Raw genomic sequence first — 15,139 nt, 5'->3', positions numbered from 1 at the left:
GTTTTTAGGGCATTGACCAAATATTTATTCAAAGTGTAGAGTAATTAGTGTCTTGGATGTGAAAATGGTATGTTGGTTTAGAAGGGAATTCCTGGGCTTAAGGCCTATTTTTGACCCATGCCCTTTAGCCATAATATCAAACTTGGTCTTAGATTTCAATTGACTTGCAGCCTGAGGAAAAGAGCTGTAGATTTTGACTATCCTTATGTAAGGGAGAAAGATGCTTCCCATGTTACCAAATGGTATAGCTCTAATTTTGCCTCGGCCTCTCATTGGACATTGTTACTTTTTGCTTCTAAACTCAAGGTAGTGTAATTTAACAAACATTTGAATGTTTCCTTTTAACCCAGATGAATAAGAACAGTCATGTCATTCTATGTGGACAAATCTCCCAGTACAACAAAGATGTGCCTTACCCTCCTCCACTGCCATCTCAGACAGAGGCTATCCTAAAAGGAAGAAATATCACAAGGTAAACAAATGATTCCTGCTTCCATTTACAGTCACAATATGTGCTTGTTTTGTAACTTAATCTTTTGGAGAACAGTGAGAAGTATTGGACCTATAGCCTAGTTAATAATAACCCTTTGTTCAGGGGGAGTATAGTTCCAAATGAATTGTTGCAGTCTGTGTATCAAAGATTGTTAAGCAGTGACTTCCAGGATTTTGATCTAATGATAAAACTGGAATGGTGAGAGGTCTTTGGTGTGTGATTTGCAGGTGATGTTCCAGCCTCACTATTCATCTTCCAGATAGTAGGTTTAGCAGTTGCTGCTAGAGAAATTTTGACAAGTTGCTGCAGTGCATTTTTGAGAGAACAGCAATTCTTTTTCATTATCCACTCACTCAAGTTCAAGTTTCAACTTCAATTTTATTGTCATAGGCATACCTACGCAAGGTATAAATGCCACAAAAATTAGCTTTTTGCAGCAGCAGCACAGTACATTACAAACAAGACAAATGTACATTAACAAAAATAAATACATGCATGGCATAATGACATTAGTGCAAGTTGAGAGAGAAAAGAAATATAGTGCAAGGTAGTTAAGGTTTTTCAGATCAATTCAAGAACCTGATGCCAGTGGGGAAGAAGCTGTTGTTGAACCTTGAGGTGTGGGTCTTCAGGCTCCTGTACCGCCCTGCCTGATGACAAAATTGAGAAGAAGGCATGGTGGGGGTCCCTAATGATGGATGTCGCCTTTCTGAGACGGCAACACCTATAGATGCCCTCTATGGTGGGCGAGCTGTACCTGTGATGGAACTTGCTGAATTCACCACTCTCTGTAGCTGCTTGAGTTCCTGTGCAGTGGAGTTTCCATACCATAGAACAATACCGCACAATACAGGCCCTTCGGCCCACCATGTTGTGCCGCCCTTCAAACCACACCTATGCCTATCTAACCCCTTCCTCCCACATATCCCTCTAACTTAAATTCCTCCATATGCTTATCTTACAATCTCTTGAACTTGTCCAATGTATCAGCACATTCCATGCACCAACCACTCTCTGGGTGGGAAAAACCTCCCCCTGACATCTCCCTTGAACTTCCCACCCATTACCTTAAAGCCATGTCCTCTTGTATTGAGCATTCGTGCCCTGGGAAAGAGGCGCTGGCTGTCCACTCTATCTATTCCTTTCAATATCTTGTATACCTCTATCATGTCTCCCCTCATCCTCCTCTCCAATGAGAACAGCCCTAGTTCCTTTAATCTCTCCCCATAATCCATACTCTCCAATCCAGGCAGCATCCTGGTAAATCTCCTCTGCACCCTTTCCAACGCCTCCACATCCTTCCTATAATGAGGTGACCAGAACTGGACACAGTACTCCAAGTGTGGCCTAACCAGAGTTTTGTAAAGCTGCATCATCACTTTGCGGCTCTTAAACTCGATTCCCCGACTCATGAAAGCTAACATCCCATAAGCTTTCTTAACTACCCTATCTACCTGCAAGGCAACTTTCAGTGATCTCTGGATATGAACCCCCAGATCCCTTTGCTCCTCTACACTGCCCAGAATCCTGCCATTTACCTTGTACTCCGCCTTGGAGTTTGTCCTTCCAAAGTGTACCACCTCACACTTCTCTGGATTGAACTCCATCTGCCAGTTGTCAGCCCAGCTCTGCATCCTATCAATATCCCTCTGTAAGCTCCGACAGCCCTCCACGCTATCCACAATACCACCGATCTTTGTGTTCTCTGCGAACTTGCTAACCCACCCTTCCACCCCCTCATCTAAGTCGTTAATAAATATCACGAAAAGTAGAGGTCCCAGAACTGATCCCTGCGGGACACCACTAGTCACAGCCCTCCAATCTGAATGCACTCCCTCCACCACAACCCTCTGCTTTCTACAGGCTAGCCAATTTTGAATCCAGATGGCCAAGCTTCCCCGATTCCCTTGGCCTCTGACCTTCTGAAGAAGCCTACCATGTGCAACCTTGTCAAACGCCTTACTAAAATCCATGTAGACCACGTCCACTGCACTACCCTCATCAATCTTCCTGGTCACCTCCTCAAAGAACCCTATCAGGCTTGTGAGGCAAGATCTTCCCTTCACAAAACCATGCTGGCTGTCCCTAATCAGTCCATGTTTCTCCAAGTGCTTATAGATCCTATCTCTTAGAATTCTTTCCAATAGCTTACCCACCACAGACGTAAGGCTCACCGGTCTGTAATTCCCTAGACTATCCCTACTACCTTTTTTGAATAAGGGGACAACATTCGCCATCCTCCAATGCTCTGGTACCATCCCTGTTGACAACGAGGACTCAAAGATCCTAACCAATGGTTCAGCAATCTCCTCCCTTGCCTCACAAAGCAACCTGGGGAATATTCCGTCAGGTCCCGAGGACTTATCTGTCCTAATATTTTCTAACAACTCCATCACATCCTCTCTTAATATCTACATACTCCAGAACATTACCCTCACCTACACTGTTCTCAGCATCATCAAGACCCCTCTCCTTGGTGAATACTGAAGAGAAGTGGTGATGCAACCAATCAGAATGCTTTCCACTGTACATATGTAGAAGTTTGTCAGAATCTTCAATGACATGCTGAATCTCGAACTTCTAAGAAAGTAGAGATGCTGGTGTGCCTTCATGGTTGCATCATGGTGCTGGGCCCAGGACAGATCCTCAGATGTTGACACCCAGGAACTTGAAGCTGCTCATCCTTTCCACTGCAGATCCTTCAATGAGGACTGGTATGTGTTTGTCTCTTCCCCTTCCTAAAGTCCACAATCAGTTCCTTGGTTTTGCTGATGTCGAGCGCAAGGTTGTTGTTACGACACCACTCAACCAGCTGATCTATCTCACTCCTGTACACCACCTTGTCACCATCTGCAATTCTGTCAACAGCAGTGGTGTCATCAGTGAATTTGTAAATGGCATTGGAGCTATGCTTAGCCATGCAATTGTAGATAAAGAGAGTAGAGCGGGGAGCTAAGCTGAGGATGCCTGAGTTGATGGTCAGTGAGGAGGAGATGAATTTTCTGATCCGCACTGTGGTCTCCCAGAGAGGAAGTAGAGGATCCAGTTGCAGAGGGAGGTACAGAGGCCCAGGTCTTGGAGCTTCACTAAGTTTTAAGGGGGTGATGGTGTTGACTACAGTGTGGCATTCGATGAACAACAGCCTCTTGTCCGGTTCCAGTTGTCCAGGTGGTCCAGATGGTGTCTGCTGTAGACTATTGTGGCAATAGCACTCTTTGTTAATTGTACTCCATTTAAAGTTCTAAGAGTATTCTATGATGTAATGATTGTATCAGGGCTATTACTTCTCATCCTCCTTTCCCCTTGACTTTTAACAGAGAGCGATTCACAGTGATAAATTATTCAGATAAATATGCTATGGCCCTAGTGCAGTTGACCCAGTGGCTGAAGGAGGGGAAGCTGAAGGTACTGTACTGTGTTCTTACTGCTTTGTGTATTCTTTGCATATTAAAACAATTTTATAATAATACCACAAGGCCTGGTCAGATTGGGTGACTTTTCTGTTAATTACACCCAAGATCAGACTGCTTTAAGTGACAGATTGCTGTTACACATAATTAGACTTATAAACAATCTTGTATTCACTATATTTGCTGGAAGAATCATGCTGCTTTTATTGGGAAACTATGCTGTAGTTGCAGGTGAGTTTTGTGCTGCGGCTCAGACTTGCTGAGTAAGTACATTGGTTGCTGTAAGTATGATATGTCTGCATTGGAGCCTTGGCTTCATGGGCTGTGATGTCTATTGCTCTTATGGAGTCGTACAGCATGAAAATTTAGTCACCTAATCCTGTTACAAGAACTTTAAATTTGCTGATGTGCTTTTGCAGCCACTGCTGTGGTAGCTGATTTGTTTTTGTTCTGTTGGTGGACATCAGAAAATTGTCATTTTCCTTTGCCAAAGAAAAATATGCCTGAGAGACTACTGCGCAGTGGCTCTGACATCCACCAACATGAAGTGCTTCAAGAGGCTAGTCATGGTACACATCAACTCCAGCCTCCCAAACTTGACCCACTGCAATTCACCTTCTACCAAAACAGGTCCATGGCAGATGCCATCTCCCTGGCTCTACAGTCATTTCTGAAGCATCTGGATAACAGACACCTATGCCAGACTCCTATTTATTAACTACAGCTCTGCATTTGGAATGCCATAATTCCAAACTCGTCTAGGACCTAGACCTAGTACTCTGCACCTCGCTTTGCAACTGGATCGTTGACTTCCTGACCAACAGATCGCAATCAGTAAGGATAGGCAGCAAGACCTCCATGGTTATCCTCTGCAATGGTGCCCTGCAAAGCTTTGTCCTCAGCCCTCTACTTTACTCCCTATACACTCACAACTGTGTGGCTAGATTCTGCTGACTCCATCTACAAGTTTGCAGATGACATCACTGTAGTGGGCCAGAACTTAAATAACAAAGAGATGAAGTACAGGAAGGAGATGGGAGCCTATTGGCATGGTATCAGGACAACAACTTTTCCATCAATATAAGCAAAACAAGAGCTGGTCATTGACTTCAGGAAGCAGGGCAGCGCGCACACCTCTATGTATCAATGTGCTAAGGTGGAGATGGTTGAGAGCTTCAAGTTCCTTGGTGTAAACATCACCAATAGCTTGTCCTGGTCAAACCATGTAGACACCATGGCCAGGAAAGCACACCAGTGCCTCTACTTCCTCAAAAAGCCAAGGAAATTCAGCATGTCCCCATTGACCCTCACCAATTTTTATAGATGAACCATAGAAGGCATCCTATTGGATGCATTACAGCTTGGTATGGCAACTGCTCTGCTCAAGATCACAAGAAATAGAGCTGTGGACACAGCTCAGTCCATAACAAAAACCAGCTCCCCTCCGTGGACTCTGCCTACATTTCTCACTGCCTCAGAAAAGCAGCCAACATAACCAAAGACACCTCCCACCCCAGATTTTCTCCCTTCTCCCTCCTTCCATCAGGCAGAAGATAAAAAGCTTGAAAACATGCTCCCTCAGGCACAAGGACAGCCTCTGTTCTGCTATTATAGGACTATTGAACAGACCTCTTGTACCATAAAGATGAGCTCTTGACTTCACAATCTACTGCATCATGGCCCTTGCATCTGCACTGCACTTTCTCTAACTGTAACACTATATTTTATTACTTTTCCCTTGTACTACCTTGATGTACTTGTGTTGTGAAATAATCTGTATGGATAGCATGCAAAATAGCTTTTTACTCTCAGTATATGTGACAATAATAAACCAATTACAACTTTGCATGTGGGATTCATTCTGTCGTATTCACATCTTCTAAGTTCATGATCTTGTTTGACAGATTCTGGCAGATTGGCTTGTAGCTGACAGTGGGTAGGAAGTTGTGGGCATGCTATGTTGATGCCAGAAGTGTGGTGACACTTGCAAGCTGCTCCCAGAACACTCTGTGCAAAAGATGCATTTTGCTGTGTGTTTCGATGTACATGTGACTGAAAGATATCTTATCTTATCCTGCTTTCAGACTTTACCAGCAATTAGAGTTGAATAATTGGAGAACTTTAAAAACTAAACAGTGAGTCCAGAAACAGTGGTCCCCCATGATCTCTCCATAACACCCCTTGAGATGATATTTTGCACTGATGAATGACATGCGTAGGAAATTGGATGAACTCTTTGTGGCAAAAAGTTTATTCAGTAGATTACTAGCTAAGTTACCAAAATGGCTACTAATGAGAATGTTGCTCAGAAGTTGGAAAGAGCTGTGAAAAATGAAGGGACACCACAGCTGGTGGGCCAATTTGCCATGTGTCAACAAGCATAAATGAAACTATTAAACATTAAATTCTGGGGAAAATGTACCATATCTATGGGGAGAGAAACAAAGTTGATAACCCTGCTTCAGAACTGGCAGAGTGTTACTACCATTTTTTTTTGTTTTAGTTCCCCATTACCTGTAGTATTTATCTTCAGAGAAATGAAACAGACAGGATGGAAGCTGTTATGTTCAGTCATGGAGACAGCTCAGAGACCCTTCAGCTTACCAATGTGAGGTGAAACCAGAGCACCCAGGGAAGACCCAAGCAGTCACAGAGAATGTGCAAACTCCAGACAGACGGCACCAGAAGTGAAGATTGAACCTGGATCACTAGAGCTGTGAGGCAGTGGCTCTACTAGTGATATCACTTGCACGCTCTGGGTCTGCACCAAGCTGTTCTTGGTTAAGGGTTAAGTTAGTAATTGATGTAATTGTTCTCAATAAACCCTAGACTAAAGGGAAATTACAGATTAACTCCATGGAATCAGTATGTCTGCTTGATGGAGTTGGCTGTGCTCCAGTAGCAAACTGATACTTGGCCTGTGCATCAGCAATATAAAATTATTACAAAGATGCTTTCAAGTTTTCAGGCCGGTAAATAAGTTGGCATTATGATAGAAATTTGGCCGGTGGGGGGTGGGGTGGGAGAGAAATATTTGTTGCAGTGCAAAATTGAGTTTGTGGACATGCACTGTTGGTAGCAGGTCTTTAAATGTGTTTGCAGTTCTCACCAATGCTTTTGTTCCTGCAGGTTTATGAGACGGCGGTGAAGGGATTAGAAAACATCGGAGGTAAGGAATGGTCAGCTGCATTGCCACCCTTTTAACTGTGCTTGTTCCCCCTGTTCCCTTTCAATTGACTTTCATATGCCATGCACCTTACCTTGGTTAAGAGTATAGTGACTTGTTCTTGGGCGTATGATGGGAGCAGGTGTCCAGAGCTGGCCAGCTTGCAAAATCAATTTGAATCATTCATAGATTTTCAAATGTATTTATTAACATTACAATAGATTAGCAACTAAGATCAGAATATGTGGACAAGTAGCAGAATCGATAGGAAGCTGGTCAGAAAACAAGGGGGTCAAAATAGACTAGGAAAAGGTAGGAACTGATGTTCCATGAGGATTACCACTGTTACTGTTTGGACTCTGGAATTGGAAATGCAATTTTAATTCTTATGGGCATCACAAAATTGTTGTGGTTAACATATGCACTGTAATAAGAGGATGTTAATAAACATGCATCATGAGCATGTAATAAATGATCTTCATTGTCACTAAGATTTTAGTTGCTGCATCAATTTAAGAATCTTGCACTACAGATCCATAAATTAATAAAAGTAGGTCATGAGTTAGTAAAGTCACAATTGCAAGCATATACAGGAACTCATTTCTGGTGGAACAGAATTCTGAAATGGGGAAGTTGTATAGAACTTGAAATGCTCTCAAATTCATCTTTTGTTTCTCTGGAGCCACCTTTCAGCAAAGAAGGACATCAGTGATAAAATTCGATATCACTTCAATTCACCAGCACAGCTTTTGGTCGATTGAAGAAAATGTGTTTGAAGATAAGATCTCAAACTCGTGGTCCACCAACAGCAGTAATACTTGTCCTTCTGTGTTTCTGAGACCTGGTCTCGCTAAGCAGGCACATCAAGGCATTGAAAAGCTTTCTCAATATCCTCTGAAGGAACAAGTGAACCAATGTCAGTATCCTCTCCCAGACCAACAATGAGGCTCTAATTGCATTCAGACAGATGCCTTGGACAGGCAACTTTCTGCCCCATGACCACTTGAGACGAGAAGGAGTATTTGGGATGAGAGTGAGAATCACAAGTCCATGCATTGGGAGAACACGGAAGCTCAGCATAATCGATGGAGAGAGCACAGTACTGCTCAACCTACCTGTCTCATCAGGCAACTCCTGTCCCTTCTGTAAGGGAGAATCTGTGGTTCCCACAATGGTTTCCTCAATCACCTCAGAACCCACAGAACTGGAGTGGAAGCAAATCATCTTTTGATCTTCCAGATACTGCCTAAGAAGAAAAAACAACCATGCACTGTTCTGAGGTCTCCACTTTACAAATAGGACATGAAAATAGTGGTGAAGGTGCAACAAGTGATTTACAAGGATGCTGGTTGTATCAATTCTGCTGGGAGATTTTCAACAGGGTAGTGCACTCTTTCTCCCAGAGAAAATGGCTGAGAAAGGCCTCATGGAGGTCTTTGGGATTTTGAAAGGGTTTACTAGCATAGATGTGGGAAAGAAGTTTCAACATGGAATCCAGAACTGCGGCCCATAAATGCAAGATGGCCACTTACAAGTCCAAAAAAAATTTCAGGAGAAACTGAGTTTTTTCTAAAATGTGGAACTTTTTAACCATGTGGAATGATTGAGGTGAAAAGCAGAGATCCATTTATGGGGAAGCTGGGTTTAACACTTAAGGGGGGGGCAGAATAAAATGGAATGATGAAAATTTGTAGAAAAGCATCCTTCCACTTCCTTTAATCTTGGGCAGCACATGGTCCAATTGGGAATTTTGGCTCAACTGTTAACGCTATACATCATAACAGAACATTGAGTTATACCTAGTTTTGGTGCTCTGGTGAACCTTTGTTGCCCACTCTATCATAAGATTGGGTCAAGGCAAAGGAGGTTAACCTGTTCTCCACCTTTTGTTTTGGATTCTATTCAAAATATTGCATCAGCAGGTCATGGAATTAGTAGCACTGTAGAATTGCAAATTATGTTATTGAAAATAACTATTGGAAATTCTCCATTTATTCCTGAGGTGGTAATTTTTAAAGGTCACCATTCTTCTCTTACAGCTGCCTTTGCGGCAATGATGAAAGGAGACAATATCGGGAAACAGCTTGTCCTAGTCTCTGAGGAGTAATAAGGCAAACCACCCATTCTTCCTGAAGGGTGAAGTCAAGGCCACCAGCAATTTTTTTTGCTACTATTTTACTGGTTCTATTATGCTGAGCCTGCTCATACATCGAACTGAAGACTTCAACGTTTCTCTTGCCTTTAATCTTTAGATGGTAGGGAGAGGAATGCGAGGAAGCATTGCTGACTGAGGCTTTAATTTTAAATTACTAATCCATGTATCTGGACCGGATTTGTTGTTAAGATGTATGTTGTATAAATATTTCCATTTTAAATAAAATTCCTATAATCTGTTCACGTTGGAATGCTGAATCCTAATATTTTGCTGCTTTAAAACTGAACTTTTAAGATTTTGTCCTTTTTGTTTAAACATGGCACTTGTGTTGTGGAATTTTTGTTTCCCAGGGTTCACCATCTCCCAGCCACTGAATGGATAGGGCTCAGGAATTCTTCAGGAACTCTCTTCCCACCCACTGAATTTTGATCTAGCTAACCTCTTTGTCTAGAACTCATTGATTCCAATTCGTATCAAATCATATTAGCTCATTGCCTCTGCTTCCTGACCAACATTTACTCCAGCAAGCTAGTCAAATTTGAGATTTCTCCTCTTTTTTTTTCCCTCTGTCTCTAACCACCTCTATGCCTGTAACTTGTAGATTTCTACAATCCTGAACACCTGTGTATCCCTCCTAATTGATTGCCATGTCTACAGTCATGTAGGCCCAAAATTCAGGGATCTCCCTCCTTAAATCTCTGCCTCACTTCCTTGATGCTTAAAACCTAGCTCTGACCAAATCTTTGGTTACTTGTCTCGATGCTTCCTTGGGTTTGGTGTTGATTTTTGTTTGGTTGCTGTCTGTGAAACTGTACAGGTTCTTGTATTTCCAGAATTTTCTCATTTCAAATTTACAACATTGAAGTGTTTTATTATTTTTCATTCATGTTGGAGGAGGTCCATTATAAATGGTGCAGCTGATTTTAGACTTGATGGAAATCAGATCTTCAGAGTGCTTCTGAACATGAACAGGAGTTGGCTGTAGAACCCCTAAACCTACACACCACTACCTGGTTTAACTGTGGCTGGTAGCCACAGCAGAAGCATTGAGTGGATCTAGTGTGCAATTAACCTTTTTTATTTATGAATGTGGGTATTACTAAGAAAGTAGCAGTGTTTTTTTTTTCCTCTTTCTCCACCACCACCCCCCCCCCCCCCCCCCCCCAAGCCCCCAAAATCAACCCTGTGGTTTGTTACAAATTATAGTGTGGGACTCGAGCTAGGGGTTGCCAGCAGATTTCCATCCTAAAATCTAAAATGCTGTTGTGAACCAAAAGCTTTCAATGACAATTTGAAAGCTACACGATTATAAAGATATCAACTTATTTAAAAACAAAAAAATCAGATTTCAGAGTTTCAAACTATATTTGGATTTGTGTTCTTGAGTATGTTCTGACCCACAAGCAGAACAGCCCCAATTATACAGAGGGGATCCTTCAACATTGACTCCAGATCCCATGAATTATGGCCCCAAGTTAAAAATGGGTAAGGAAACCTTGTGCTTTACACATCAATTGATGAATCAGTGCTACTCCATTATGAATAACATTTAGAAGCGCAAAGGTACAGAATGTACAGTGGCTGGGGGGACTTCAATGTGCAACATCTCGAATGGATTTGTAGTACCATCACTGACCAAACTGGCTGTTTCCTGAAGGACATATCTACTGGATTGGGTATGCAGAAGCTAGTGAATGAACCAATAGTTGATGAGTTGATCTGTGACATGTATATTTGTTTGTGATAGCACTGATAGAAGTGACCATTACATAGTCTCATCTTCATACAGAGGACATCCTCCACTTGTGTTATAGGGCTCTATAAATGTGTTAAATCTTAAAGATTGAATAAATCTGGCAGCTCAGTGCTGGGTAAACTTACAGCGGAGGGGAATGTGTTCTACCACAATCAGCCACCTTGTGACCTGGCATATGCCTCACTCTACCATTACAATCAAACCTTGTTCAATGAGAAGTGAAGAAGGGCATGCCAGGAGCTGTACCAGATAGACCCTAAAAGTGAGGTCCCAGCCTGGTGAAGCTTCAATGCAGGGCTATGTGCATTATAAGCAGCTAAACAATCTCAACCAGTGGATCAGATCAAAACTTGGCAGTCTGCTGCATCTGACCCCAATGGTGTTTTACAAGGTCTTGGACAGTAAACAGCTGATGGAAGTATGACCCTCCAAGATCATCCCCATCCTTAATGAGAGCAGGGCCCAGTGTGTGAGCTCTAAAGATGAGGCTGAAGGATGTGCAACCATGCTCAGCCAGTGCTGACAGAATTCATACCAGCTTCCTCCTGAGCTCCCACCATCACAGAACCTAGCCAGCAGTCAGTTCGATTTGTGCCAGGTCATATCAAGGAAGGGCAATGGGCTTGGATAACATCCCACCTGTAGTACTGAAGACCTGTGCTGAACCAGCTGTGCTTCAAGCCAAGCTATTCCAGTACAGTTATAACAGTGGCATCAGCCCAATAATGAGGAAAATTGGCTGGGTATTTTCCATTCAATGAAAGCAGGTCCAATCTGATCTGACTAATTACTGTCCTATCAGTCACCTCTTTAGCATCAGCAAGGTGATGGAAGATAACATCACAGCCTAGATCCACACACAGACCAATGCGTTGCATTCCAGAGGTGAGGCTAAAGTGACTGCTCCTAACCTGAAAGCAACATTTGATCAAGTGCGGCAACAAGGAACCCTGGTAAAACTGAAGTCAAAGGGAAAATGCACCACTGATTAGTCATGTCTCACAAATGGAGAGGGTTGTAGTTGTTGGAATTCAATCATTCCAGTTGCATTTCATCGCTGTTAGAGTTGCTCAGGGAAATGTGCTAGGCCCAACCATCTTCACCTGCTTCCTCAATGATCTACCTTCCATATAACAGCAGGAGTGGGAATGTTTGATAATTGGACAATTATCATTAGATAATTTGCAACTCCTTAGTAAATGAAGCAGTTCATGCCTGCATACAGCAAGACTCAGACAACATTCAGGTATACAAAGTAGCACACTTGCACCACACAAGTGCCAGGTAATAATTTCTAGAGACTGTGACCACCTACCCTCAACATTACCATTACTGAGTTCCCCCACCATCAATATTCTAGGATCACCAGAAATTCAACTGGACCAGCCACACAAACATTAGGCTTAAAGATCAGGTCAGAGGCCAGGTATCCTGTGGTGAGTGACACATCTCCAGATAACCGAAAGCATTTCTGTCATCTGCAAGGCAAAGTTGGAAGCATGATGGAATACTCCCCACTTGCTTAGACGAGTGCAGCTTCAACATTACTCTACAACTCAACACCAGCCAGGACAAAGCAGCCTGCTTGATTGGTACCCCTTAAACACTTTGTCCCCAACATTACCAGAGCACATTAACTACAGCATGTACCATCTACAAAATGCACTGCAATTACTCAAGTCTACTCCAATAGCATCTTCCCAACCTGTAACTTCTATCACCAAGAAGGGACAGGGTTTCAGGTTCTTTTCCAAGTTGCACACCATCCTGACTTGGATATTACTGAAAGACCATTATCGTAGCTGGATCTAAATCCTAGAACTCTCTCTAACAGCACTCTGAAAGTACCTTCAACAGAAGTACTAGCACAGTATCAGACAATTCACTGTCACATTCTCAAAGGCAATTAGGGATGCAGAGGAGATTTACCAGGATGCTGCCTGGATTAGAGCGTATGGAATATGAGGAGAGGCTTAAGGTGCTAGGGCTTTATTCACTGGAAAGGAGGAGGATGAGGGGAGACATGATAGAGGTATATAAAATATTGAGAGGAATAGATAGAGTAGACAGCCAGCACCTCCTTCCCAGGGCACCAATGCTCAAGACGAGAGGGCATGGCTTTAAGGTTATGGGTGGGAGGTTCAGGGGAGATGCCAGGGGGAGGTTTTTCACCCAGAGAGTGGTTGGTGCATGGAATGCACTGCCTGGGGTGGTGGTGGAGGCAGATACATTGGACAGGTTCAAGAGTTTGTTGGATAGGCACGTGGAGGAATGTGAGATAGAGGGATATGCGGGAGGAAAGGGTTAGGTAGTGTGAGGGTGGTTTGATGGACGGCACAACATGGTGGGCCGAAGGGCCTGTTTTGTGCTGTATGGTTCTATGGGATGGGCAACTTCTTTCCACATGTTCCCAGATTTTGAAGCAAGAAATGTATGTAAAGATATTTATTAAATTATTAGTTTTTAATCCTGGAGTACAGGGTCAATGGCATAATCATTACATTAGTGTACCCATAGCTGAGCCTGGCTGCTTTCCTTTTCCATATCTACAATAAATAATTGTCCATAAAATTAACCCAAAGAAAGTTTTGTTTGTAAGCTAGAGCAGTAATGGCAGCTGGCGTACATTTTATTGATTAGATCTAGGCAAAACGTCACATGTTTCTTGTCACTGTGAGCTGATTCTCTTCAGCCTGGTGTCTCGCTCTATATCTGTAGAACGGCAGCTGTTCCTGCAGCGTATTTCCAGTGTGAGAACCTGAACAAAGCCTGTTCACATGGCCTAATCAAAACAGCAGTAAAATGCCCAAGATGTTTCAGAGGAAAGTAAGCAGACAAAAATAATTTAAATTTCTAACCCAAGCCTGAGGCTGCTAAGGCCAACCAGACTTTTGTATTGCTGTATTGAGAACAGAACTGATTGGAAGATGCTCCTACATAAATCTCACTGAACTTTTTTTTTGTATGTTTCAAATAAGTGGGTAGCACCGAAGTTCTATTTCCTCTGCTCTTTAAGTCGTCTCTGTTTTGAGTAAAAGGAACTAGAGGGGAAAATTGCTGGAATCTATTGTTACGGAAGTGGTATCATCGTACACAAGACTGAGTAAAGTCAACATGGATTCTGAAAATGGGTATGGATTTTCAGAAGGCCTTTTATTAGAACATGTGGCATTAGAGATAATATACTGTATGGATAATGGCCTGAAGCCCCAGCTGTTCACAATCTATTATCAACAATGACACAGTTTGGCAGTTTGTTGATGATACTAAGCTGGTTGGCAGTGTGGGTTGTGTGGAGATGCAGAGACTCGACAGATCAACAGATTTTTGTATATTATGGGAAAGGGTTAGTACAGGAAAGATAAGCCCTGATCTTATTGAATGGAACAGCGGGCAAGAAGGGCCAAATGTTCTTAAATTGGTCTTGCTATACTGTAGACCCCTTACTTTGAGCCAAGACATATGACCCACCTCACCTCTAACTCTATGACTAATATTTATTAAAGGACAAATCTAATCATGTCTAATTATCTCCATGGAATAGTTCCCAAATTGCTGGCAAGTAGCCTTCTGGCATGTTCTGAGATTTTGAAAGGCTCTGTAATTGCAAGTTTTTTTTAAAGTCAGATTTTGATATACAGGGACAACTATTATTTTGACAATTCAGTTGATTTCATCTGAACGAATCAACTTGAGCAATTTATAACTATCCCTTAAACTTCATTTGTAATGTAATTGTATCCAGAACTGAAATAGAAAATGTTGAAAATGCACAGATCAGCATTGCTAAGAGGAATATAAAATAAACCCTTTTATTAGTAAGCTTCTGATGATAGTCTTTCTGATGTGTAATTCCAGAATTTAAATATTTATTTCAAATACTGGCAATTTTTCTCTTGATGTATTATTTAAAAAACATATATCTAGTGTTAATTGGGAAAGTTGATGCTGTTGGTGTTATTTTCAATGGGTTTACACTGGCTGACTACAGACTCCTTTATATATCAAACTGAATGATTGTGCCCAGTGTAAACAGTAGGTGAAGTGCAGCAGTCAGCAACTGAATGAAACTCCACAGTCATTAATTACTTCCAGTCAGCTCATGCTAGTGATTTAGTATGGTCCTTTTTCCTTACATTTAGTGAAGCAGATTTCTAGA

The 15,139-nt window shown here is 42.2% G+C and overlaps 1 protein-coding gene across 1 annotated transcript in view; it reads left to right on the top strand.

Moving 5' to 3' along the window:
* The window catches only part of ptgr2 (prostaglandin reductase 2), a 37,532-nt gene extending 28,066 nt beyond the window's left edge, over positions 1-9,466 (top strand). Inside the window, exons 7-10 of the mRNA XM_052011372.1 lie at positions 351-472; positions 3,811-3,898; positions 7,033-7,072; positions 9,109-9,466. Coding sequence (XP_051867332.1) covers positions 351-472; positions 3,811-3,898; positions 7,033-7,072; positions 9,109-9,176 — 318 coding nt within the window. The 3' untranslated portion in view covers positions 9,177-9,466. The remainder of the gene's footprint in view (positions 1-350; positions 473-3,810; positions 3,899-7,032; positions 7,073-9,108) is intronic.
* The last annotated feature ends 5,673 nt before the right edge of the window (positions 9,467-15,139 follow it).

The sequence above is a fragment of the Pristis pectinata genome, chromosome 1 (genome assembly GCF_009764475.1).
Source record: "Pristis pectinata isolate sPriPec2 chromosome 1, sPriPec2.1.pri, whole genome shotgun sequence".
In the NCBI taxonomy this organism is placed as follows: Eukaryota; Metazoa; Chordata; class Chondrichthyes; order Rhinopristiformes; family Pristidae; genus Pristis; species Pristis pectinata.
Note: the sequence above shows the minus strand (reverse complement) of the source record. Positions and strands in the feature narration are given on the sequence as shown.